The sequence below is a fragment of the Ascaphus truei genome, chromosome 5 (assembly GCF_040206685.1).
Source record: "Ascaphus truei isolate aAscTru1 chromosome 5, aAscTru1.hap1, whole genome shotgun sequence".
Classification (NCBI taxonomy): Eukaryota; Metazoa; Chordata; class Amphibia; order Anura; family Ascaphidae; genus Ascaphus; species Ascaphus truei.
This window is the reverse complement of record NC_134487.1, coordinates 295,792,006-295,817,856: the sequence shown is the minus strand read 5'-3', so window position 1 is coordinate 295,817,856 and position 25,851 is coordinate 295,792,006. Positions and strand designations below refer to the sequence as shown.

Genomic DNA, 25,851 nt, shown 5'->3' with positions numbered 1-25,851 from the left:
AATGTTGTTAACTTGACCTTGTGCACAGAACATACTTGAAGGTATCTCTCAATGTCCTTTTTTCCTGGTAAAGTATTTGCTAAATAATAAGAAACACTGGCCAATGTAAATCAGCTTCATGACACAAGAAGTGGAATCCCAGAACCCACCTTGTTTTGTTGCCGTTGATGGGATTTAACTTGGACCTCTATAATGTACAGTACATATATTTTGCTCAGTAAATATAATCCAAGTTCACCGTTTCCTTTAATTGGCATCACATCCTCAGCTCCAGATTGCAAGATATCCATATTTCTGTACCAGTTTATAATACATCCAGTGTTCACAACAAGCACAAGATAATGATTGGGACCAGACGTACGTCAATTCTTCAAAAATAAGGAAACTGAAAAATCCTATTTTTAGATCACAGATATAGTGGCGAGAAAAAGGTTGTGAACCCCAATGATAATTACGGATAGTTTTTTCCATGATAATTTTTTTCAATCAAAACCAGTCTTTTCTTAAATATCCAATAGGGTTTATATGAACCAATTCCAAGTCTTTTTTTTTAAATAAAATGATGTATGAATTAGACAAATAATATGCAATTATGAGTCAGGGTATATTCAAAAGTAAGTGAAACCCTGGTTTTATCAGCTAAATGGGGATAATTAGAATCAGGTATTTAAATAATTAGGTAAATCTTAGGGTGTGAGTTTGGAAGGCCCCACCCTATATAAAGATCAGAAAATTTGTATGCGTTTGGTCTTCACCATACAGGTGTGTGGGAGCATATCATGACAAGATCAAAATAAATCTCTGAGGGCCTCAGAAAAGGCGTTATTGATGCTCATCAGTCTAGAAAGGGCTACAAAACCATTTCTAAGGATATGGGGATCCACCAAACCACTGTCAGACAAATGGAGAAAGTTCAGGACCACAATCACCTACCTCTCTAAGAACAAACCAACAAATCAGCCAAGAAATCACAAAGAACCCCAGAGTAACATCCAAGGATCTGCAAGCCACTCTCGCCTTGGCTAATTTGAATGTTCATGACTCAAATATCAGAAAAAGACTGAATAAGAATGGTGTTCATGGAAGGATAGTCAGAAGAAAGCCACTGCTCTCTAAAAACAACTTTGGAGCCCGTCTGAATTTAGCCAAAGAGCACATAGATGATCCCCAAGACTTCTGGAACAATGTTCTCTGGACAGACGAATTAAAGGTAGAACTTTCTGGCCTCAATATGAAACAAAAAACTGCATTCGAACAGAAACACCTCATCCCAACCGTCCAGCATGGTAGTGGGAGTGTGACGGTTTGGGGCTGCTTTGTTGCCTCAGGACCTGGACGGCTTGCCATCATTACACAACCATAAATTCTGCATTGTATGAGAAGATTCTAGAGGAGAATGTCAGGCCATTCGTCCGTGAGCTGAAGCGTAAGTGGGTCATGCAGCAAGACAATGATCCTAAACACAAGCAGATCTACAAAAGAATGGCTGGAGAAGAAATTCCACGTTTTAGAATGGCCTAGTCAAAGTCCGGACCTAAACCCCATCGAAATGTTGTCGCAGGACTAGAAGCGAGCTGTCCATGCAAGGAAGCCCTCAAAAGGAATGGGCCAAAATTCCTCAAAACCGATGTGTGAGACTGACCAGCAGTTACAGGAAACACTTAGTGGAAGTTATTGCTGCTCAAGGGGGTGCCACCAGGTACTGAATCTAAAGGGTCACACACTGTTTCTCACATGGATATTGAATGTTGAATCATTTGTGGATAAATAAATGTTGAAAAAGTATCATGGTTTTTGTGTCATTTGTTTGATCAGGTTATCTTTATCTATTATTAGGACTAAGATTAAGATCTAATAACATTTTAATTTTGAAATATGTGAAAATCCTAAGGGGTTCACAAACCTTTTCTCGCACTGTAGTTACTTTCATAACGCCTGCGTCAGCAGGGTATCTGTTTGCAAACTGTTATTTGCTTATTTCCTCTGATTCTTCTCATTAAAACACATTTTGCTTTCTAACGAATTCTTGTCGATATCCTCAGGGACCAAGATGCATCATCCAGTAAGTATTATTATGTTTCATTTATGTCTCTCGGGTCTAGTTTGCTACCAGTCATTTTTGCAAAGCAAAATATTCCGTGTGCAAGAGTATTTGGGCATATAACAAGTAAATTAGAAGAATATATTATATATCATTGTAAATAAACAATATCACTGATACAAAGTATTTTAATGGGATACCCAACAGTATTTCTTAAACAATGCTTAAATACCTCCTGCAAGTGGGTCCACATTTTTGGATTGGTGTTATTGGAGTTTAAGGTTTGGTCTACTCTTTGTGACTCTTATTGTGACCTTGAGCCATTGACGTTGTGTCTCTATGGCTCAGTTTGGAATAATCCATTCTCCAGCAAATCTATTTGTTTCTATTTTGCTACACAGATCTTGAATTTTTTTTTTTTCTGCATTCACATTTAATGCCCTTACGTTTTAATAACCACATGTTGGTATTCACTTTATTTTAAACTGAATGGAGATTTATAATTGATACTATTAGTGGCACTGCTGTTTTATGCATTAAGGCAACAGCGCCCTGTCTGATGGTGGTTTCAGAAGTCAGTGTACGGTTCTGCAAGTCCGTGTACAATAATTAGTCCATTTCAGTTGTTGAGTGGTTTTCAATAGTCTAAATTTTTTATAATAATTATCCAGTTGATTACATCCTCTTTGATCTAAATGTAAAGCCTTACAGCTTTGCAAAGACCTGCAACACATCGGTGTATAGTAATGTTAGATATGTGTCCCTTCTTATAATACGATTTGGCACATTATTTCATGTAATGTAGCTTTCAGCGAATGAAACCCCATTGAAGGTAACCTACCAAGCACGTTGTGGTGTGAATATAAGACAGCCGCGTTTCCTGCGTTCCCTTGGCGTGTGTCTGCCTAATTCTTTCTTTGTTTCTATTATAGAGCGTGATGCTTTTGATCAACTTTTTGAACTGAATCCAGAGAAAGTGAAAGATGTGAAACAGGTAATTTAATGAAAATACCAACACGTTGTACAGAAACAAAATAAAAAATATAAATATTTTGCTTTTCAAAACTCTTCAAATTCAGCACATGCAGGGCCGCCGAGAGCGGGTTCGGACCCCGGTGAAATGTTTTTTTCCAGGGCCTCCAGCAGCTCTTTTCTCTCTTGCACTGAGCTGTGGCAGGCACCTGCTCTTTCTGATCTGCGCACCAACATGACATCGCATGGCGTCATGGTATCGCGATGTCGTTACGTAAATTTGATGCTGTGTGATGTCACGTTGGTGAAGTCACTGCGGTTCAGAAGAAGAAGGAGGGCGGCAGCAAGGAGTGACAAATAATGATACTACTGAGAAAGACAAAAACATATGCAACATAGTCGGGCCCCCTTCCGGACGCCGGGACTCGGTAATTTTACAGGCTCCCTCCCTCTCGTCGGCCCTGAGCACAGGTACCTACTCTCTCTATGGCTAGGGTGACCAGATTTGTCGCAGCAAAAACTTGGGACAAATGTCACGCATGCGCAAAGAGTGCCTGCCGATTATGCATGCGCAATTGGCACTTCCCAGCTGCTCATGTGCATGCGTGATCGGTGCTTGCCGACTGCACATGAGTGAATGGCGTTTGCCGGTCGCTCATTCGCATGCGTGATAGGAGCTTGCCGGTCGCACATGCACAGTTGGCAAGTGCTGATCGCGCATGTGCATGTGCATGAGTAGGGGATCCTAAAACTGGGACAAAGCCCCAAAAATCTGGTTAATCCCGCTAAACCAGGACATCTGGTCACTCTATCTATGGCCCATGTTGAATGTGCTGTGAAGCTGTTTTTACCTTGCTCTGGAACAATTACGGCTCGTTCATTTGTGTATTGAATAGAATGTGTACTATATAGAGGGCACAACTTTAAAAAAAATCTACCACCTTGTTCTAATAAAGTTCTGTACAGTACAGACATACCCCGGTTTAAGGACACTCACTTTAAGTACAATCGCGAGTAAGGACATATCGCCAAATAGGCAAACGGCAGCTCGCGCATGCGCCTGTCAGCACGTCCTGAACAGCAATACCGGCTCCCTACCTGTACCGAAGCTGTGCGCAAGCGGGGAGACTATAGAGCCTGTTACAAATGCGTTATTTACATCAGTTCTGCACGTATATGACGATTGCAGTACCGTACATGCATCGATAAATGGGGAAATAGGTAGATAAGGGAGTAAACCCCTAATGTGGTGCTTCAAATTGGTGTCGGTATTGAGGACTGTTTAATCCTCAGTGTAGCAGTGGTAGGGCAGATTTGCCAATGTTTGAGGTAGTAGGGGAGAGCAGCGGAGTGTGTACCCCTAGATAGGAAATAATAACTTCTTTTGGGCACAATAAGGCACAATCTGGGTCGCCGTATAGGAAAAGTGATCTCTAACCTGACCGGAGTGCTTCTCCCATCCGGCGGTTCCTTCTGTGGCGGATCACGTGTTCCCGGCGGGTCCTCGAGCAGGGAGTGCAGAGACTCGTGTAGCTGGCTCGTGTAGTGCCTGTTGGCTGTCCGTTCCAGAGGAGGGGGCCTCACCGCTGCTCTCCTGGAGCGTGCATCCGTCCCAGAGCAGGTAGGTAAGAGGAGGGGAGAAACAAGGACATTGGAGCACAGCAAAAAGACAGGCTGGCGGCAGTGACTGCGTGCAAAAGCTTTATTCCGGCAACACTTTAAGTACATTTTCACTTTACATACATGCTCCGGTCCCATTTCGTACGTTAATGTGGGGTATGCCTGTAATGTGAAAGAAGTCAACTTGTATATAAAAAAAAAAACAATTTAACAATAAAGATGTACGTCTGTATCCCTTGTCTCAGGGTTGCAGTTCTTCCTAATGACCGTTCTCTCAGTCAGTAAAACGAAATTCTCCAGAAATGGACACGCAACAATAAAACAAGGGAAATAAATATACAATGGTGTGGAAATCCCAATGATGGTGTGGCTGTTATGTTCTAGCTATTGTCTCTCTCTTGGTGTATTGAGTAGGTCCCAATATCTTATACCTCAAACAACAAACCAACAGTACAGTATCTTGATTGACGACACAAAACTAGGGAAATAACCAAAATCTAATGGAGGCCGCCATCTTTACCATGTGCTACTATAAATTAATAGTTTGTGTTTTTCGTGTCTTTAGGGCTTTACATAAAAATTCAGTGACAAAAGGTACTTCTAACAGACAAATAAAGTTAGAAAGCTTTGCAAAATTGTTTTATGTTTCAAATGACCTTTGTCAAGTGATTTAGTTTTCTACAAACTTATAACTTAAGCTTCTCATCCCCTAAAATATCCAGAAATCAGCACATGCAAGTTATTTGACAGCAATAAAGTCAGGGACACGTATGGTACACAGCAATAAATGCATCATTATCGTTATTTTGTTTCTTGTTTTGTAGGCAATCGTTAACTTTGCCAACCGGCATCTTGCAAACTTAAGCCTCACCGTGACAGACCTGGATACCCAGGTATGATACAGTAACTCTTCTATCATCCGATGTATGCTACTTTGAAAGCAGTTTCTCATCACCTCATTTAATAAGAAAAACGTTGACTTCTCTGCTGGCTTGGAACATGTAAAGACAGCAGTCTCAACTTGGAGAAGCCTGTTTCAGTATATAGCTTCCTTTGCCCCTTAGGGAGTAATTCCCCTTTTTGAAGTTTTTTTGTTTGGTTTTCTGTACCTGAAGGAGGGGGGTCTCTTGAGAGCATGCCCGTCCTGTGCTTAAGGGGTGTCGTTAAATATTTAACTTTGTTGGTTGCATCAGTTTCTAAATGGAAATATAACCCCCAACTACTTCAGCACAGACAGAAGTCCGACACAACCACTTAAAAAAGGGAAAAGCACTTGGTGCATTTAGTTTCAGTGTTGGCACATTCACTGTAATAGTTTAGAGAAGGAAGGTACGCGCAGTGCCGTCTTAACGCACGGGCACGCTGGGCAGTTGCCCAGGGGCCCCACGAGCATAGGGGCCCCACGCTAATCTATGCACAGACCATAATTTAACACTCATTTTCCGATCACCCGCCTCAACATTGAAATCTCCCGCTAACTCGGTAGAAGGAGAAAAATTACGACTTGCAGTGGAGGGTTGGCGGGGCCCAGTGCACTGCTTTGCCCGGGGGGCTATAGTGCTGTTAAGACCTGGGTACGCGACTATAGACCATTTACTGACAGATTCTTCAATAAATATTTACCATTCCTCGGTGGTATCTTTCTTCTCTGAATCACCTGGAATTTTACCGATGAAAGAGAACCGCGTCATGATGTGCAATGTACAGCAGGCATTTTATTTATGCGGCTTTATTAGGATTTCTAGGCCCTTTTGCTACACTCAATGCCTTTGTTTTGCCACAGCGTACAATAATACTGAGCATTACCGTTCTCTTTAAAGTTTCTTTACCCAAAAGAACACAAACCTCAGAAATCCTTATGGGCCTTCTCTCCAATAATGACGTAAATGGGCCTCACTGCCATGCCCCTAATTCTCTATTATATAAACATTCATGTGGGATATTCCAAAAACTCAGGATTTTGAGACGTTACTTTTATAATGCCGGTTTACATTGAATTATTTGCAAATTTACACAATCCCTTGCTGTGAATATATCCGTGCATGTCTTGAAGCTTTACTGTATTTTATAAATGTATCACTGTATTTTTTTCAGTTTTATTGTTAAAAGTACAACCTGTTTGTTTAGTTAGGGACATGTGACGTCTCACGTTCTTGTTATGAAGTGGCCAAGCTTTATGTGTGTCTCTGACATCCTTTCTGTAGTTTGCAGATGGGGTGATTTTGCTGCTGTTGATTGGGCAACTGGAAGGGTACTTTATAAATTTGGGTACCTTTTTCCTGACTCCAAAATCACAGGAGGATATGGTAAGTTTCCGAAAAAGGATTACTATGGAAACCTCACTCTCCTTCCATCCTCCCAGCTGATCAATTTGATGGAAAATCTATGAACCGGTGTGGGACTATGGAAGGAAGGGCCCATGGAGAATCTACTGAAAGAGCTCCCTATGGGTTTGTAATGGGCAACAAAGTTATAATAGGGCTCATGCATACATATACATGCTCACACATACATTTAGGGTCCCCAACGCATTCCTGGGGCCCAGGACAACAGTCTCCACTTTGGCCCTGGGTTGTTAAGCATGGGGGGGGGGGCTGCTCCCCCTGCCAATGACCTGCAAGACTCCTCCCCCCTTTCGCTTCTCCCCTCTTTCCCTCCTCTCCCCCCACTGTCTCCCCCTCCTCTCCCCTCTCTCTCTTTCCTCCTCTACTCCTCTCCCCTACCCACTTATCCCCTCTCCCACCTCTTATACCCCTCTCCCCTCCCTTACCCCCTCCCTTACCCCCTCTCCCCCTCCCTTACCCCCTTTTCCCTCCCTTATTCCACTCAGTTATCTCCCCCTCTCCCCCCACCCCCATATCCCCCTCTCCCCTCACCTCCTCTCCCCACCTCCTCTCCCCCACCTCCACCCCCCTTTCCCCACCTCCACCCCCCTCTCCCCACCTTCTCTCCCCCTCCTTCTTCCCCTCCCTCCCCCCATCTCTCTTTCTCCCCCCCCCCCCTCCCTCTCGTTTTCACTCTTTCCTCACTGGAGGAAATACAAAGCACACAGTATAACATTGGAAGTGTAGGTACCTACTGAAAGGGTCTAACCTTGACGTGGTTGCAGGCTGAATGTGTTTTGGCCTCAAAATTTCATTAAATGACCCATACTTACGCTAAGAAAAAAACATATAGAAATGAATCAAATCATTTGTCACATTGAATGTGCATTGGGGCTTCTGCTCATACACAGACTTATCTATGCACTGATAGATGCAGAACAAACTGATTCAGATAGACAGATACACACACTGATAGACACAGGAGACGGACTCTCCCTCCAGCTGCACTCACTCACACAGACAGACTCCAGAAATTCAGCCTGTCTCCTGAGACTACCCAAGACTTTGGGCGTCTCCTGGCCGTTTAAGGATAATTGGCCAGTCTGAACCTCGAGGCACCCCTGATTCCAGGGTCCAACGGGGATTTCCACTGGTTCCTATTGAGTCTAAAAGGAACTGTATCAATATGTCTAGAAATATTACACAAGTAGCACGATACATGAATTTAACGCAATCTAGGTTTGCTTGGCAATGAAGTCATAATCTATTGGCCATTCTTTCAGTTAAGCGCTTCACATTGTGCAGTAATGCGCTGCATGCCAGTTGGACAGCAAAGGCATTCATTTCAGCATTAATTGCACCAGGTTTGTATAATTGCCACCCTCACTCACAGCCGGTCTAAGACACTTTGGCGCGGCCTTCTCGCTGTAGCCAATCAGCCGCAGGGTAAAGCTAGCCGCCGGCTGTTTCACCGTAAAGGTAAGTCCCTTACCCGTAACCCCCTTACCCTAACCCACAATCAGACCCCTAGCCTTAACCTCTTACCCACAATCAGACCCCTTACCCTAAAACCACTAACCCCTTACCGTGACCCCTTACCCTAAAACCCCTAACCTTAACCCCTTACCCTAACCCCCAATCTGACCCCTTACCCTGAAACCCCTAACCTTAACCCCTTACCCTAACCCCAATCTGACTCCTAATCCGTTAACCCCTTTCCCTAAAGTAAACCCCAAACACTAATCTCTCTAACCACTTACCTTCGCGGTGAAACGGCCAGCGGCTAGCTGTCCCCTGCGCCTGATCAGTGGATGATCTCCTGCGGCGAGATGGCCGGGCTGGAAGGTCCCCTTCCATACACAGCTGTGTAATCGCTTTGCTTCTAACCTTTCATGTAAACTGATTGAACGTTAGTGAGTAGCCTGCAGCAGAGACCTGATGAAAGACACTGCCATACACCGTGCTGGCCCTGCAGTGCTCCGATGTATGGAACAGTCCTTCATCACTGATCTGATCCATAAACAAAACCAAGCGTTTATGGCTATAATCAACCAAGCAAACACTGGTTTATTATAACAGCATTTCCCCAAATAAAACCCGTGTAATGTTATAAAAAGGATTGCTTCCGTGGTGGATTATATTTGCAAGTGGCTGGTTTTATTTAAGGCAGGGGTGCTCAACTCCAGTCCTCAAGAACCCCCGCCAACAGGTCAGGTTTTTAGGATATCCCTGCATCAGCACAGGTGGCTCAATCAATCCCTGCTTCAGCACAGGCGGCTCAATCACTGAGCCACTGATTGAGCCAACTGTGCTGAAGCAGGGATATTAAAACCTGACCTGTTTGGGGGGGGGGGGGTCTTGAGAACCCCCTGATTTAAGGCCCATCAGCTGCCGTAAGAAGTACATTGAACAGCCAAACCTGGTTTACTAACAATAATAATAATTATATATTCAGGGACAGCTGTATCATCATTGGACATTTTCATTTTGACCTGCTTGCTGGCTGTGAAGCTAAAAACAGTCAATCTGTTTCTGAACCTTTTAGAATAAGCGATGAATAATTTGGCACGAATATGCACATTACAGCTTAATTTCTAAACCAAACCGTTGTGCGATGCCAATAGCTCCTTCAGGAGAATTTACATAAATTACATATTTTCACCTGTTCGATGAAAGATTCATAAGCCTCCCGGGGGAGGTGGGACTCTCGGGCTGCGCGTGTTCACAAGCAAACATTTTATTTATGCTGCCGCTCAAGTCAAAACACTGGCGCAGATCTGCGTACACCTCAGCTGCTTCTTGTCTGTCGGCAACAGGGAGAGGAACGGAAACCTAAAATCAAACTGTCAGCCCACTGTAAATCATACAAATCAGGCACAATGATACGAGATCCAAACCCGGGAGGAGATCATACGAGTAATGCGGAAGGGAACTTTCTCCAGTATGTCGGAATTTCTACTGACATCAATGGGGGTTCTCAAGACCCCTCGTCCAACAGGTCAGGTTTTCCGGATATCCCTGCATCAGCACAGGTGGCTCAATCAGTGGCTCAGTCTGCGACTGAGCCACTGATTGAGCCACCTGTGCTGAAGCAGGGATATCCTGAAAACCTGGCCAGTTGAGGGGCGTCTTGAGGACTGGCGTTGAGAACCCCTCCTGGGTTAACGTTACTGAAGCCCTGTGTGACTATTTAGAGACAGGGGAAAGGAGTGATCTAGTGGTAATGTCACTGCCTTTGAAGTGGGATGCGCTCAGTTTAAACCCCAATGCCAGCTTTAACATTGGGAAGAGTCACTTCATGTCGTTATGCCTTACAGAAGGTTGGAAGATTTATGGGGAACAGGCCGTGGCCTGAAATTCTATTATACAGCACTGAGTACCCTGCAGGGCTATATCCTCACAGTGTTATTATTTCTGCTGCAGAGGAATAAGCTTGATGAACACGTTTGACATTTTGAACGTCTAATGTTGATAGTATTTTTCCATTGACCCAAATAAGGTCTGCGTTTTCTAGTTACAAGAACAAACGGACAAATACAACTTTTTAATTTGGGGGGGGGATTCGGGGGGTGGGGGTTGTGATTACAAAGAGACACTAGTGACATTTGAGACCATATAGTACTAGTTTAAACTGTGATGCAACAAGTAAACGCGACCTGACATTGCTGGCTTTTAATTCAATACGCTGGGAAGAATAGGGTTGCCAGGTGGCTTCTCCAAAAATACTGGACACAATGGTGAAAGGTATAACGCCACACACACACACACACACACACACACACACACACACACACACACACACACACACACACACACACACACACACACACACACACACACACACACACACACACACACACACACACACACACACACACGTCTCCCACCTCTCCATGCTGTTTCCTCCTCTCCTTGGTCCCACCCCCAGGCTCCTGACACCTCCTCCTGATTGGCTGCATTACCCAGCAGCAGCCAATAAGGATGGAGGAAGCTGCCCAGCCCCCTAGCAACAGCCCTGCTCTCTCCCTGTTTGGGGAAATCCTGTGGCTCCCCAAGCTGGTCAGGTCACTATGTCCAGAGAGGTAATACCGGACACATCCATGTCCAGTATTACCTCTAATTTTTTACTGGACAGTGTCTCCAAATACAGGACAGTCCAGTTAAAAACTGGACACCTGGCAAACCTAGTGAAGAATCCGGTGGCGGATGATTGCTGAATTCGCAGGTTGGATTCTACAAATCAGTCCACAGGTCGCGGAATCCGTGGCGTGTATTGGTAATAATACATTAAAATCCGCAGAACACGAATCACCCTTTTTGGAGATAGGTCCGCTGAAATTTGCGGGTCAGAGGCACCGGCCGATCCGCTGATGGTCCAAATCCGCCCCCAAAATTTGCCCATCTCTATCACTGAATATTATCCCATATTAAACCTCCATGTAGCTTCTCCACTTTGGATGTGTGTGTGTGTCAGTGTGTGTACTCAAAACATCCAGGGGGAGCATGTGGGGAGATAAGAGAACAATATATACATATAAGTGCAGACGTTATGTATTGAGTAGATATATAAGCAATGTCTTGGCTCGTATAGCTGATCTACTCACAGGAGCAAGGTTATATTCAAAGCAGTTGGCACTCCTGACGAAGCCGAGAAACAGTTTGGTAGCTGAGGCGAAACGCGTAGAGTTTACCAGTGGACCAATTTTGGTCTTGGAGACGATCCTTAGAACCAGCTCTGAATGCAGTGACGTCACATCTTGCAGACGGGCGCGCAGAAGGAAGCTCCGGTCCAGGACACAGAGCTGCGGAAGCCAGCAGACTGACCTGTAGGAGGCGGTGAGCTGTTTCGGGACATCCTCCATTCACATTATGTGATACATGCTTTTATACGTTGTGCAAATTGTAAGTGCGCATTTTTATTGTGTTTTTCATATATAAATTTTCATACTGATCGCACTATGTAGTTCTCTCCCTCTCTCTATACACACACTGCCGACGGAGAATCGCTAGAGGGGTACAGCTCACAGATATCTTCAAGGGTGGCAACCCAATTTGCCAACTGCTTTGAATATAACCTTGCTCCTGTGAGTAGATCAGCTATACGAGCCAAGACATTGCTTATATATCTACTCAATACATAACGTCTGCACTTATATGTATATATTGTTCTCTTATCTCCCCACATGCTCCCCCTGGATGTTTTGAGCAAATACTTAACCCTTGGAACCCGTGACACAGGTCCCACCAGTGAGGTTTGAGCAAGGGGTTGGGTCATCTGTCCCATTTTGTATCACTTTTTCATTTACTACACTGATTTCATCCATCTAGTAGCGCCTGTCTTTCACCTTTTTCCTCACAATGTCAGTGTGTCTACGTCACTGTCTCAGTGCATGTGTGTGTGTGTCTATCAGTGTATCTGTGTCAGTGTTTGTGTTCACGTCTGTAGGGAGTGTATATGTCTGTGTCACTGCGCCTGTGTGTCTGGGTGTACATAAGTGAGTAGCAGAGTAAGACGGGATGAATGATTGGGGTGAGTTTAATGTGTTTTGTTTTGAGAAATAAGATCTCATTAACAAAACGGTCCCACTTGTCGTCATGTGACCACCGCTGACACTGTTTTGTGGATAATTCCCACAGTGTCCTCTTTTTGGGGATACAAAATATGGTATCTGTAGGTGGAAAACACAGAGAGGGAAGCAGGGAGGAGTGGGGGGCTGCAGGTGCGGAGACTCGGGCATGACATGCACCCCATTCATTTGATGAACCTGCTTTTTAAAATGTATTGGACCTAATCAATACATTTGGGTATTTACTTTTTCATATGCGCGCCACGAAGGAATGGTGCGATGCCAAGTCCTCGCACACCACACAGTTTGACCTGCCGTCCCAAATCAGAATACCTTGGAGAAACAAATTAATGTGAAGGCCCACCGGTTAATCAACCTGGGAGTTATTTCAGAAGACGGCTCTCTTACTAAATTGCTTGATCACTTTTCCCATTCTGCAGCAAAAAGGGAGGCGAGATTTCTGGTTGTAACATTTCTGGCAATATGCAAATATGTATATACAAACTTTGCATATCATGCAGAATTGCACAGCCGGAAGCAAATTGTGTAAGAAAATAAGTTAGGACATGCAATAATTGCTTAACACATCAAGATGCAAATTTGTGCATAAATACGCGTTATTTTTTGCCTGGAAATGCCATTATCGCAGTTTCATGAATAGGCCCCACTGTTCCCTTTCTGTCACTGATTTTCTGTGTTCTCATTGACAGCTGCACAACGTCTCCGTTGCTTTGGATATGCTTGTGGATGCAGAGCTCTTAGATTGTCCGATCGACCCTGCAGGTCAGTATTTTTGCCTCGTGTCCCAACGAAGCTACACTAGAGTAGATGTGATTTTACCTTGACATGAGCGGCAAACTCCACTCCTCAAAGGCCAGCAGCAGGTCGGGTTTTTAGGCTATCCCTGCTTCAGCACAGGTGCCTCAATCAGTGGCTCAGTCGAAGATTACCGGAAGACTTTATATATCGACTTTTTCTCAAAAATATGGTGGAAAGTTTAAAATGTTGCTAAATGTTTGTAAAAACCTGAAAATACAGGAGAAATGGTTATCTGTGAAGCAAATTTGAAGATATTTCTCACATCTCTAATGATGATAATGAATGTAATGAATGTAACAGCCTCTTGGTACAGTTGTGGCACAGCCTTGGAAAGATATTCCCTACTGGGTATTTTCCGGCATGGCTCTGCGCACTTGAGTAGCTCTCTAAAGCCCTTGACAATAACAAAGGGCAGCATGTGAACTTGAAGCATTTTGGCCAATTTGCCCTTCAGCATAAGGGCCCTAGGATATCCATGATGGGAACCTATCAACAGCTTTGCAGACCATGGGTTGGTTTAATAGATTTCACATCATTGTTTTAGGTGGTTGTCTACTGCCAGATGAACAATTTCCACCATGCCAGGCTACCCACAGCCTCATCATAACTATTACTATTTACTGCTCAGTCTACCAGTGCAAAGTACATCCATCATCATGAAGACCTTCACCACCAAAGCTCTCTGATTGATTACCATGAATTGAGTCATGATTCCTTCTCATAACGGTGCTAGTGCCCTTCTCAGAGTTGCCCTGTAGACCTATGATGATGGGTCAGTGCTTAGACTGGCCTTGAGAACAATGATAATAATGATGATGTTAACACCTCCCTTTGAGTTTTATTTCTGTTAAGACTGGACAGATCCTTGGGCTCAAGTACAACTGCAGATTTTGTAGTAGTTGCAGTATATATATCTCCTAGTCATTTTCCCTAGGATATCTCACTGCATACTAGTCCTTTTCTGCCACGACCATTAATGACTACCACCAATATCCCACCTTCCTAACCCATATATTTGTATTTTAAACCTCTACTGTGTGTGTCTGTATTAACATCCAAACTCCACAAGCCAGAGGTGTTCGTCCTGTTTATAGTCTGTGCATTAGAAAAAACTGGAGTGAAATTTAGGAGAAATTTGAGAAATTAGGTGAAGTTGTGCTGAATTTGCAATGCAAATTGACTCTCTTATGCTTGGCAAATATTTTGCAAAGATTGGCGTTTTTCTCCTAAAAAAAAATATATAGGTGAATGTGAAACATTTGCACAGCGCTACTGAAGATGTCTGTTGGACATGGCCTTTAAGGAGTTGTCCTACATTTTGGGCTGCTTCTTTCACATCACTCTGGTCCAGCATAGTGGGTTTCTGACTGAACCCTTCCCGTTCTGTCCGATATAGGGGAAATAAGAAACTCCAGCCAGGAAGTGATACTACATATAGAATTCGCTCTCTGTGGGAGGATTAGCAATGCTCTATCCTGGCTGATGATTTTCTCTTAAAGCAGCAATATACTGTAGCTTGGCATTAAAAAAACTACAAATATTACATGATTGAAGCAGGGGGTCTCCGGATCTGAACCTCATTAATTTAAGCTCCTGGGATCCCTGCTTCCACAGTTATGAACCTCTGTAGGGGGTGCCAGTATCTCTGCTGAGTTTAAATCCCCATGTCATATGGGCCAATAGGAAGCCGCACCGGATGACGTCACAGCTTTCTATTGGACCGCGTGACGTGAGACATTTAAAGCCGCCATTAGATTAGACACACCATTTCTCTGCCTGCAGGGATACCAGCGCCACAACGGAGGTAAGTGTCTCCGGAAGCACTGGGTCCCCGGAGCTGAAATTAATGGGGTTAATTACTTCCAACCTGTAATAAAAACAATATATATATATATATATATATATATATATATATATATATATATATATATATAATTAAAAAAAAATTTAAGAAGCTAACCCGGTATTGCTGCATTAAGTAGCACCTGTGTATATGATGATTTAAATATTATTTTAAACCTTTGGAGTGCGTGAAATTAATTTTTGGGTTCAGACCTTTTTTTATTTCTATTTTTCAGGTATTAATATTTCTCCTCATTGATGCTGTTATTAAAGTCTCCACATTTTAGCTGGCTGTAACCCTGTCTAGCTCCAAAAATAAACACAGTGTGAAACCTAAAAAAGATATATATGTAGATTTGTCAAACGCTGGAAAATGGAATTCTCCAGCCATAGATTTTTCTTTCGGGATAAATATTGAGTTTTCTTTTGGTTTTGATATCTTGGACTGTGCATCAAACGTAAAGGCAGTTAACATATGGGCAGATATCCCCAGACAAAGGGAATTTACCCCTACTTCTGCTATTGAAGTTAACATCGACTGAGCCACCTGTGCTGAAGCAGGGATATCTTGAAGACCTGATCTGTTGGTGGCCTTTGAGGACTGGGGTTGGCCACTTCTGCCATGCTAGAGGTTTTCCTCTTTCTCTCACTCACCTTCCATCTCTTCCGACATTGTGAGAAGGTCAATGTGAGTAGTAAACGCATCGTTACCTGTACGTTAACCGGCCTCGCACAGTGCTGAATAGGAACCCGAGAAACAGCTTGTCATAGTTTGGTGTGGACCTTCTGAGAACACAGTAACAACGTAACTGATCCAGCTCAGACATCCTGTGACATTTACAATTGTACAGTATCATGAGACTGCATTTATATTCTTTTTTTAATTCTTTTTTTAGCTGTACAATCTTTTTCAGCAATCCTATCTCCTTTTCCCCCCTTCCTCATGCCTCCACAGATATCGTGAACAGAGATCTAAAAACAACACTGCGTGTGCTGTACAGCTTGTTCCTGAAACACAAGAACAGATGAAATGTGCATCAAAAGTGATTAAATGTAATCAAATTATCCTGCAATGTGAAAGTGCAGGGCATCCAAATATATATTTTTGGGAGGAAATAGAAATTCAAAACAGAGAGAGATATATATATATATAGATATATATATATATATATATATGATTTTTTTAAATATATATATACATATACATATACATATATATATAAATATATATATATATATATATATATATATATATATATATATATATATATACACACACTCGCCGGAAGAAGAGATCAGTGTATCTCGAAAGCTCGCACAAATAAAAGCATTTCGTTAGCCACAGAACGGTATCATCTATTTATTTTTTGATTATTGAAGCTCGGCTAACACGGTACTGATACCTCTACATGTATGTATATATATATATATATATATATATATATATATATATATATATATATATATATATATATATATATATTATTTTCATGTCTTATTTTAAAACCTAAAATAAACATTTGTATGAACCCCTATCACTCACGTGACTCTGTGAATTTACAAACACGGATGACAGACTATAATCGCAGGAGATAGCACAACATGGTTTGTTTATTTTAAAATCCAGTATGGGAACTGCGCCTCCAGCAGCAGCAGCAGCAGCAGAAACACAATGTTCTCAGATAAACCCTAATCACGTGAAAGTAATATGCTACTGCAATAAAAAACTGTAATGAGTATGACCGCACACCTATAGTCATCAAGAGTCTCTTTTATTAGCAATCCAAGATCCCTAAACTCCAAATTAAAGATCCTCCCCTTCACCACTGCTCTCACACCAGACACGTCGGCTCTCACTGATTGTCTCATTGATTTTACGCATCACCGTCTTAAATAGTCTCACTGATTAAAACTCTGTACTTTCTATTAAGTTGCCATGTTTTCTTCCAAATGTTACCGACTTTGGTCCTTTGAGGAATATATTTATACACGTCCAATTGCGTTTAATGAGAATTGGAACTAAACAAAATAAAATAAAAAAGATGTTGAATGTTATTTCCATCAAGTTCTCCTTCAAAAAATAGTTCTGCGTTTCCAAACGTAGGTGCCCTTATTATACAAGTTAGGGTGGAATAGACAAAGCGCAGAATTTTGGAACGGCTCCAGTTAAAGGCGCAATCCCCCAAATAGTCACCCAGTTTCATTTCTTTGGGCCTCTGAATGGCAAAGGGTTTTCTTTCAACTTATCCCACCCTGTCCTTATCAGGAAACCAATAAAGAGGGCGGATTCTGGCTGTACAGGCACTTGCTAATTACACCGTGACATCACACTGTGACATCACACACAAGGGAGCAGCCAGAGGAAACCAAACCATCAATTAAAATTACTTATAGGGTTCATATTTAGGTTAAAAAAAAGCATCCGTTACCCAGTGGAGACCCCTTAAATTTGCCACTGGAATTAGTTAACCTTGGTTTTAGGAGGTCTTACAATAATAAATACGTAATAAATGTTAAAGGCATGCACAGAAGAGTAATACATCCCAGCAGCTTGATGCAGCTCCCCTCCATTTTGGGGTCCTCCCTAACCAACAACCTGCCCTCTGCTGGGTCCGGGGTGGCCGTACTGGCAGTTCGGCCCACCTGGAACTGGGGCCTCCAAGTACCGCGGGGCCCTCTGTACTCGCTGGACCGCTCACCAGGTACGTATGAATCGGCACCCTCCCCTCCGCTCAGCTGCCCGGGTCACAGGTCAACACTGGGGCCTGGAAAAGCTGTCTTCAGACCTGAGAATAGTCATGTAGAGCACGGGGTCTGCAATCTTTCCCCCCTGCACCCCCTGCCAGCTCCCCCCCCCCTGCTTGCACTCCCCCTCTTTACCTTGGCTCTGGCGTTCTGACATCATGTGGCATCACGTGACCCCGCGGTGTCATTTGGCGCCGCATTGCCATGGCGTGACGTGTCACCAGAAGCCGTCTGAGCGAAGGTAAGGGACCTTACAGAGGCCTTCGCTGCTCCCCTGGCATTTAATTTAAAGCGCGGGAGCCTCTGTAAGCGCCGCGCTCCAGTAGGAAATCCTACGCCCCCAGTTTACGCCCCCCCTGATTTAGAGCAATAGTAGTGGTTAAGAAACAGTGACTTGATGCACATACAGTACAATATTGGGGTGTATTCGTTTTACATGTCTCAATTTTGGAGTCAACTTTTTACACAAACCCATTTTTTTCCTATCTTTCTAAATTGAATGCTCTCTTAAGAAATTCAGTTTTTGTTCTTATTTAGGACTGATTGTTTATTGAATAACTTCACTATACGAGACTCCACAACTGCCCAGGTTTAAGGTCCAAATGTGTGGCAGCTGAGGGTTCTGAGCCAAACACAATTACAGTTTAATAGAACAATTGCTATATCTCACAAGACATAGGAGACACATTGAGTTTGTTTGGGTCCTGTGCAGTTGCTTAGTTTGCTTATTCCTTACAGCCATGCTGTTCCAGGACTTACTAAACATGAGGCTGGGTATCACACCCCAATCAGTCATTAAATGGCAGTGACATAAATGGCGGTTAATGCCAGATCGGGCTGCAATACTCTGCATCGGCACTTAGGGCCTCATGCAGAGAGCAGCGCTATTTAGAATTGGAGAGGGGAATTTTTTTTAGCTTTATTGGAGAGTTTTTTTCTCCATATGCAGAAAGGGCATAAAACTGCATTTACAATCCTTTCTGCATATGGAGAGTTTCAAACAGCGCTATGAGCGCTGTTGAAACTAGTGGGAAAGAAATCGATTTTTTTTTTTTCTCCTCCAGCGGCCGCGGAGCGCCAGCTGCTTGGTGGAGAGGAAAAATGTTGAAAATCGCGCCATTTTTTTGCCGCGAACAGCCACTAGATGGCGTTCGCTGCTCTCTGCATACGGCCGTTTTCAAGACTGTAGAGATTTCTGTTCTCTCCAGCCGCGCGGCGAGTTTCTGTGAAAAAAAAAAATGGCGCTTTTTTAAAAACTTTAAAAATTATCTGCCTTTCTAAAGGCAGATTTCGCCAATACATGCCGCTTTCCCTGTTAGCGCTGCTCTCTGCATGAGGCCCTAAGTGAATATTCCCCAATGTATTGATTCAACAAACTGGGAATTAGTCAACTAAAGCGAGTTGTTCTGGGTAAAATAGACTCTGGGTATTGAATAAGGGTGCCACCAATTTAGAGGCCAGTAACCACAAGGACGCCTCATTACTACAAACGCGTAGCTTATGATCTTGGAGGGGCTGCAGCCAAAACCCGGCTTTCACCTTATTGTATTTAATCATACTGTCCACCGCACTGAAATCAACCACAAATACTGCTGTGTGGAATCTTCAGGACAGATTTGTTACAGATGTAGCAAAGCTTGGTGTCTTCGGGCGCCGCTGCAATGCGTGGTCACGGCACCGAAGGTTTAACGATGCAGGGGGTTCCCATTCAGAAGCATGGAGCCCCCGCAGCTCCATCGCGGCAGACACTGTCCCCGAGGGCGCCGCAGACTTCTGCTTGTTTGTCTGCCGTGCCGGGGCAGTAAGTTTGGCGACATCTGTAGCTTATTACAGCTTGTACATTTACGGTCAATGGTAACCAAATAAATCTTGGAACAGCCAAGTGAAAACCGTGAATAGGATCCATAAACCTCCGAGAGGGACCCATAGCTTTTCATTTACCATTATGAAACTGGATATTACTTCTGCCCAGGTTGAGCTCTATTTAAACGAATGGAAACTCTAATTGGATGTGATTTCGCTATTTCTCATACCACAGTGTATAGGTTTGCATGTACTGTATGGAGGCATAATACTTTCTTTTACTGACTCGGCCAGATACGTACTGTATACAGATCTAGCACAAAAATGCAACATTGAACAATCTGAAAAAAAGAGTTTTCCTACAAACAAACAGTGGAAGTGTTTGATGCTGTAAATGTATTCACTTAATGGAGATCGTTGTGTGTAATGTTAATGGTTATTGCAGTGCGTAAAACCCAAAGACTAATCACTGTAGAGCAGAGGTTGTCAACCTTATGTTTGGTTAAGGAAGCCTATAATTATAGTATGAAATTCTGCAGAACCCCGACCCTCTCTAATAGCGCGTCTGAGATCAGATGCATTGTAAGGAACCCCAACCCTCTCTAATAGCGCGCCTGAGATCAGATGCATTGTAAGGAACCCCAACCTCTCTAATAATGCATCTGAGATCAGATGCATTGTAAGGAACCCCAACCCTCTCTAATAGCATGTCTGAGATCAGATGCATTGATAGGAACTCCAATAGAGTATAGCATTATGGCTCCTTTCTAATATGTACTATCTAATAGAAACGTCCAAGGATAGGTTAAAAAATACACTATAGAGATTATTTATTTAAGTGCGAATAAAATACTGCACGGAAACTCCCATTTATGTGTTAGCCCGCGATTATAGTAGCCACGATGGCGCGCGCCTCAGAAACAAATCAGTGGAAATCAATGATGGCGGCCATAGTGAGTTAGGGTGTGATGCAGAGCGACCACGCAGCAGATTTTTCAAGCTACAAATAATTTTGTTTTTTTTCTCGCGATATGTTAAGGCCCTGAATCCAAGCAGAAAACCAACATTTTTGCTGAAGAAAGTGAAAAATAGCCTCCAGCAAGTGCTGAGTGTAAAGTCTGCCCCGTCGAGTATGAAAAGAGTGCTGTGTAAAGCTAACGCCACAAGCAAAGTGCTGAGTGTCAAGTTTTCCCTGCTGGGTTTTTAAAATGGCTGATTTTAAATGTTTGTTTTGTAATGTACATAACCATGCAAAATAGTGTCCCTTCAGGTCATACGATGATGATGACTCGTATGTGGCCCCAGGAAGAAACCATGTGACTGCGTAATGCTAAAGACCCCAACAGTAGGATAAATGAATGAATGAATAACCAGATACTTGTAGGGGGGACCCCTAAACATAAACTTGATAGAAGACAGGTACTGGGTTGCAGTCCCGGATGGTAAGCTCACTAATAAGTGACGCTGTAGTTAACAATAACACCAGGAAGATTGAGCATAATAACACCCTATAACGTACCAATTGTCTAAATAAAGTCCTGAACAGGAAAACGTGTAGCAAGCGATTGACTCACTCTGAGTGCTGCACAGTCCATGCGATCCAAAGGTGAGGGGTCCCCAGGTGTGCTTCCGTCCAAGGGGTAGGCTAGTAGAGAAGGCGAAAAACTGGAAGAGCACTACTGTAGGTATCAAAAAAGTAGAAAGGAGGGTGCGTATCCCATAAAAAGATTATTTATTGGTCATGGAAAAACAGGGCAATGGAGAGCCCTACCAACGCTGCACGCTTCACAGAGCGCTTTCTCAAGGGGTCCTTTCTATTTTTTGATACCTACAGTAGTGCTCTTCCAGTTTTTCGCCTTCTCTACTGGCCCCTGGAAGAGAGCTGTACCCGCAGATGAATTTAGTATGCTGGGCCTGTCATAAACTGGGTCACATGGAAGATGTGTGTCCCCAAATTTCCAAATACAAACCGCTGCAAAAGCAAGCAACGTGTTGTGAGCGCAAGTAAGATGTGGAAGGTGGGTGTGTACCCAGTACTACTGATCTCTCAGGGGTTACTAAAGCAAAGAGGAAGAGAAAGAAAAGTATTTCTCAAGTCACAGTGCAAGTGACCGAACCACTTGAGCCTGCGATATTAGGACAACGTGCGTCGGAAAGGCGCCGGGATGTGCTGCACACCGGAGGGACGGGCAAAATTGTCACGGGAATGGTGGCAAAGAAAAAGGAGGAGCGAAGGGAAGCTGAATCCTTGATCCAGGATAAAGAGGCCTTAATTTCTGCACATCATACTGCCCGCCATGATTATGAAGTCCTGCGGGAGCAATCGGATAAGGAGCGAGTAGCTAATGCTGAAGTATAGAGGTGTACACTCCCAGCTATACAAGAGTACGAGGAAACAGTGTGTCTCTTATGGAGTGAGTTGGAGGAGGTGACGACAAGTCTGGAAAGGGTCAACACCTCAATTGCTATCATGGATGAAAAGCAGAACAAGTCTGACAAACAGATTGCTAACCTCAAACAGAAATATAAGGGGGCTCTGCAAGACGTTCACACTCACACCAGGAGGGTCTAAACACAGAGCTGGGTAGGTTGCAGGAAACCCATGAGAATGCCCTGACTGATTTAGAGACTGGACAGAGACTACTCGGGCACACTCTACGGAAAGTATTACATTCAAGATAATGGATACTACCTTCACCAATGCCCTACTGTTCAAAACATGCCAGGGTTGAAGGCGCCTGCTGCTCAACCCCACCTAGGATTAGTGTAAATATAGGTAAATTACCAGGGGGAGGCTGCTGAATTGTAGCCAGCCCCCTTAGGCCACACTGCAGTGCACAGGTGTTGCTTGATCATGGTCAATGCACTTACTGTGTGATCCAGAGACAGGGGGAGTAGAATCAGAAGTACTAAAAACACTTACACGACCATGTGTAAGTGGCACACATGTCAATAGTTTCTCTCCTTCTCCTCCTCACTCCTAATCCCAGTCATCTGGATTTTCTTATCTTCAGATTAGATAACAATCCTTGTGCCCCATCGTCTTGGGGTGCACCCCCATCGATAGTGTTGAGGCCAGAAATAAGTGTTAGATTATAATAAAAACTTTTAATAACATAAAAAAATCCAAACTCGCATTCACAAAAAGTCCAAGCGGCGACCGCTTCAAGTCCGTGCCGACCGCGACACTACAGCGCCTCTGCTCCCATGTCCGGTTCACAGCTCTGGAACGCAGCTGAGACGCATGCAACACAGACTCCTACGGTGGCCTCACTGGGACATTAGATGGAGCTATGCGTTTCACCGTGACCTGATTCTGCAAATCTAACCCTGTGCTCCCCTATTTTTCTCTGTTTTCTTTACTGATTTAGAGACAGTAAAGAGAGAGAATGCAAGTCTGAAAGAGGTAAATTCAGATTTGTCTGTCCAGGCCAGTGAAGGAAAAGAGAAGCTTCACCCTTGTGGGTATACACGTGTTTGTCCCCCTTTTCTACAAGTGAAACCCTAGAAGACTGTGTCGCGAAGAGCCTGGGCAAACGGTTGTGCTACATAAAGGGAGCCGTTTGCCACAATATATATATATAATATATATATATCGATCAGCTCATCTCTGTCTGCTGCCCATTCCAGCCACCCCCAGGCGGGACTGACCTACCTATTTCATTGGCTGTCCTTGACCAATCACATATATCCCCTGACGAAGTCGCCGCAGTGTGACGAAACGCGTAGGGCTGGTGACGTCATCGCGTATGTGTTCGTGTTACTGGGAGTTCCTGGCGTCCCTCTGGCTGGCGGCAATTTCAAGAGCTAGCAACTGCTACCTGATGGAGCTAAGGGCGTGAAGGCATTGACTGCCTTTCTATCTTGCTGCCAACCCGTTACAGGAGTTCGTGGTGGCTCTGGGCTCTCTACATCTACTCTGCCTATGGGGACTCCACCTACCATCGCAGATGACCACAATTAGAGATTTCTCTCCCACGAATGGTTCTTTTTAAAATCCTGTAAGTGCACATTCTTATGGGTTGTTGATTTTTAAATAAATGTACCTATTTTTTATTCAGTTACGTGCTATGGAGCTTGTGCTTTTGTTTGTTTTTTGTCCATAGATTGCACAAGTGGTTGGCTATACCACTTTCCTTAAAGCTGCAAACACGCTCCCTGGATCTTCAATTGGGACTTTACATCTCTCTGGTTTTTTTCTGTTTGAGTGGAACATTTCATTTGGACTTTTTCCTTTTTTTCACTATCACGTTATGGTTTGTAGAGTTTTTTAGGTTTAATTGTGGTAATTTTATTTTTATTTTTAATATGTTATTATAATTTTATTTAATTATTCAAGTGTTCAATTACATCCTCCTTAGCGCTACAATAATTTTTGTGTTGTCCTTGATATATATATATATATATATACACATTTATTTCACCCTACCCCAGGATCGATGCAGAAGACTCAGCACTGCATGATAGTAATCAAAAAAAGAATTGTATTGAGACAACCGAAACAACCACCGTTTCGGTCCGCTTTCCTCAGTACACAATGATGGTGTACTATTCACTAGTAAAACATAGACTATATACAAAATATAGTGTCACACAGATTTACCCCCTATATAGCGTATATAACAGAAGTGTATGCACTGTGCTACTACATATTTTAATATGTTAGTAAAGGGGAATGTTCCCTCTCTGCCACATTAAAAGAGGCAGTCTGGCTAATGCATCCATAGTGGGAACGCAAAACTTCAATTTAAAAATGTAGAGTTTCTCTGGGCAGTAGCTGCTATTTTCAAAGATGGAAGTGGTATTCTTTAATTTGAAAGAAAAACACATCTTTTAATGATTTCCAAGTATTTGCGTGCTTCCAAAACATGACCGAGCCAGAAAGGCTTCATTTCTACAGACCATGGGTAGTATCAGCTTCCTTAGTTGTCTATAGCAGGTAATATACCATGGCAGCTCCCTTCCTGTCTCTAAAGTGAAATGAAAAGGAAAACCTGCCAAGTTTATCCTCCTAGTATACACATTACTGCTTGGATGTTGTGTCTGGGTTTTGGCTGCGTAGTAAAAGAGGTCTTTTCATTGGCAGACCTGATAATGAAGTCCAGAGGTTCTGGCACGTAGATAAAATAATACTTCAGAACTAGGAAAATCAGTTCGAAAAAACTTGAGATTTTTTACGGCCGCATTAAAACGATCACATTACGTTCCTGGGAAAACTGTGCAATCATCTACTCCAAATCTATTAAACCTGAAGGGAGTTTCTTGTTGTGATTATTTAAAAAAAAAAAAAAAATGATTTCTGCCATTAGTATTTCTCAACTCTTGGGTATGCCTTAAGGAAAGTGGCCAATGAGACCTGTTTGCTTTTTTATCTTCTCAGGGTGGAAACCGGCGAGGGAGGGGGGCAATTCCGCTTACCTAAACAGCACTATTTTCAGACACCTCCCCTCCCCCCCAGTTCCCCAGCAACTTACCGGTGACGTTAATTTGTTTATTTATAAAATGTTTTAGAAACAGGCAAAAGAGCAAAGGACCACTGCAAAAAAGGTGAGAGCTGGAGGCAAAATACTACAAAAATCTAAATTTATTGTAGCATGATGCCAAAATGAAGACATAAATTGGACAACTCTGACGCGTTTCACGCCGTAGCTGGTGCTTTATCAAAGAGAGCCTTTTTTGCTCTTTTGCCTGTTCCTATCGATATTCTCCAGCGGGATGCACGCCGGGACGATCAGCCCTAAGGAATGTAGGTATTCACACAGGGTGCTGACCTCTTTCCCTTCTCTAACAGTGCTCACTATCAGTAGCGCGGGCCCCTTTAGGTTTCCGCCCTCCAGACTTTTTAAAATCCTGGTCTGATCACTCCCCATTTCTGTACCATCTGCGTGGCCTGCTCTATCCAGCTTTCAAAATTGTCCTCACCCGAAGGGGTCGGTCTCACACCGGAGAAAGTGCTTAACCTTCTATAATAAGTGGGTTAACTGTGCGGACCCACACAGAGTAACACCCCTTTTCCATCACGTGGTGCTGGGGTGACGCAGCAGAAGTTTAGCCCCGCCCACTTCTGCTATCTACTATATATTTCTCAAAGTGTCCTATGTGTCGTTGTCTGTCTGTC

The 25,851-nt window shown here is 43.3% G+C and overlaps 1 protein-coding gene across 4 annotated transcripts in view; it reads left to right on the top strand.

Annotated features, from left to right (window-relative positions):
* The window catches only part of PARVG (parvin gamma), a 51,627-nt gene extending 35,087 nt beyond the window's left edge, over window positions 1-16,540 (top strand). Inside the window, exons 6-11 of one of the 4 annotated variants that reach the window (XM_075602773.1) lie at window positions 2,043-2,062; window positions 2,974-3,035; window positions 5,458-5,526; window positions 6,838-6,939; window positions 13,235-13,307; window positions 16,141-16,540. In XM_075602773.1, the coding sequence (XP_075458888.1) occupies window positions 2,043-2,062; window positions 2,974-3,035; window positions 5,458-5,526; window positions 6,838-6,939; window positions 13,235-13,307; window positions 16,141-16,214 (400 nt within the window). In that variant the 3' untranslated portion in view covers window positions 16,215-16,540. The remainder of the gene's footprint in view (window positions 1-2,042; window positions 2,063-2,973; window positions 3,036-5,457; window positions 5,527-6,837; window positions 6,940-13,234; window positions 13,308-16,140) is intronic. The other 3 variants (XM_075602772.1, XM_075602771.1, XM_075602770.1) reach the window with 3 other exon arrangements.
* Window positions 16,541-25,851: the final 9,311 nt, after the last annotated feature.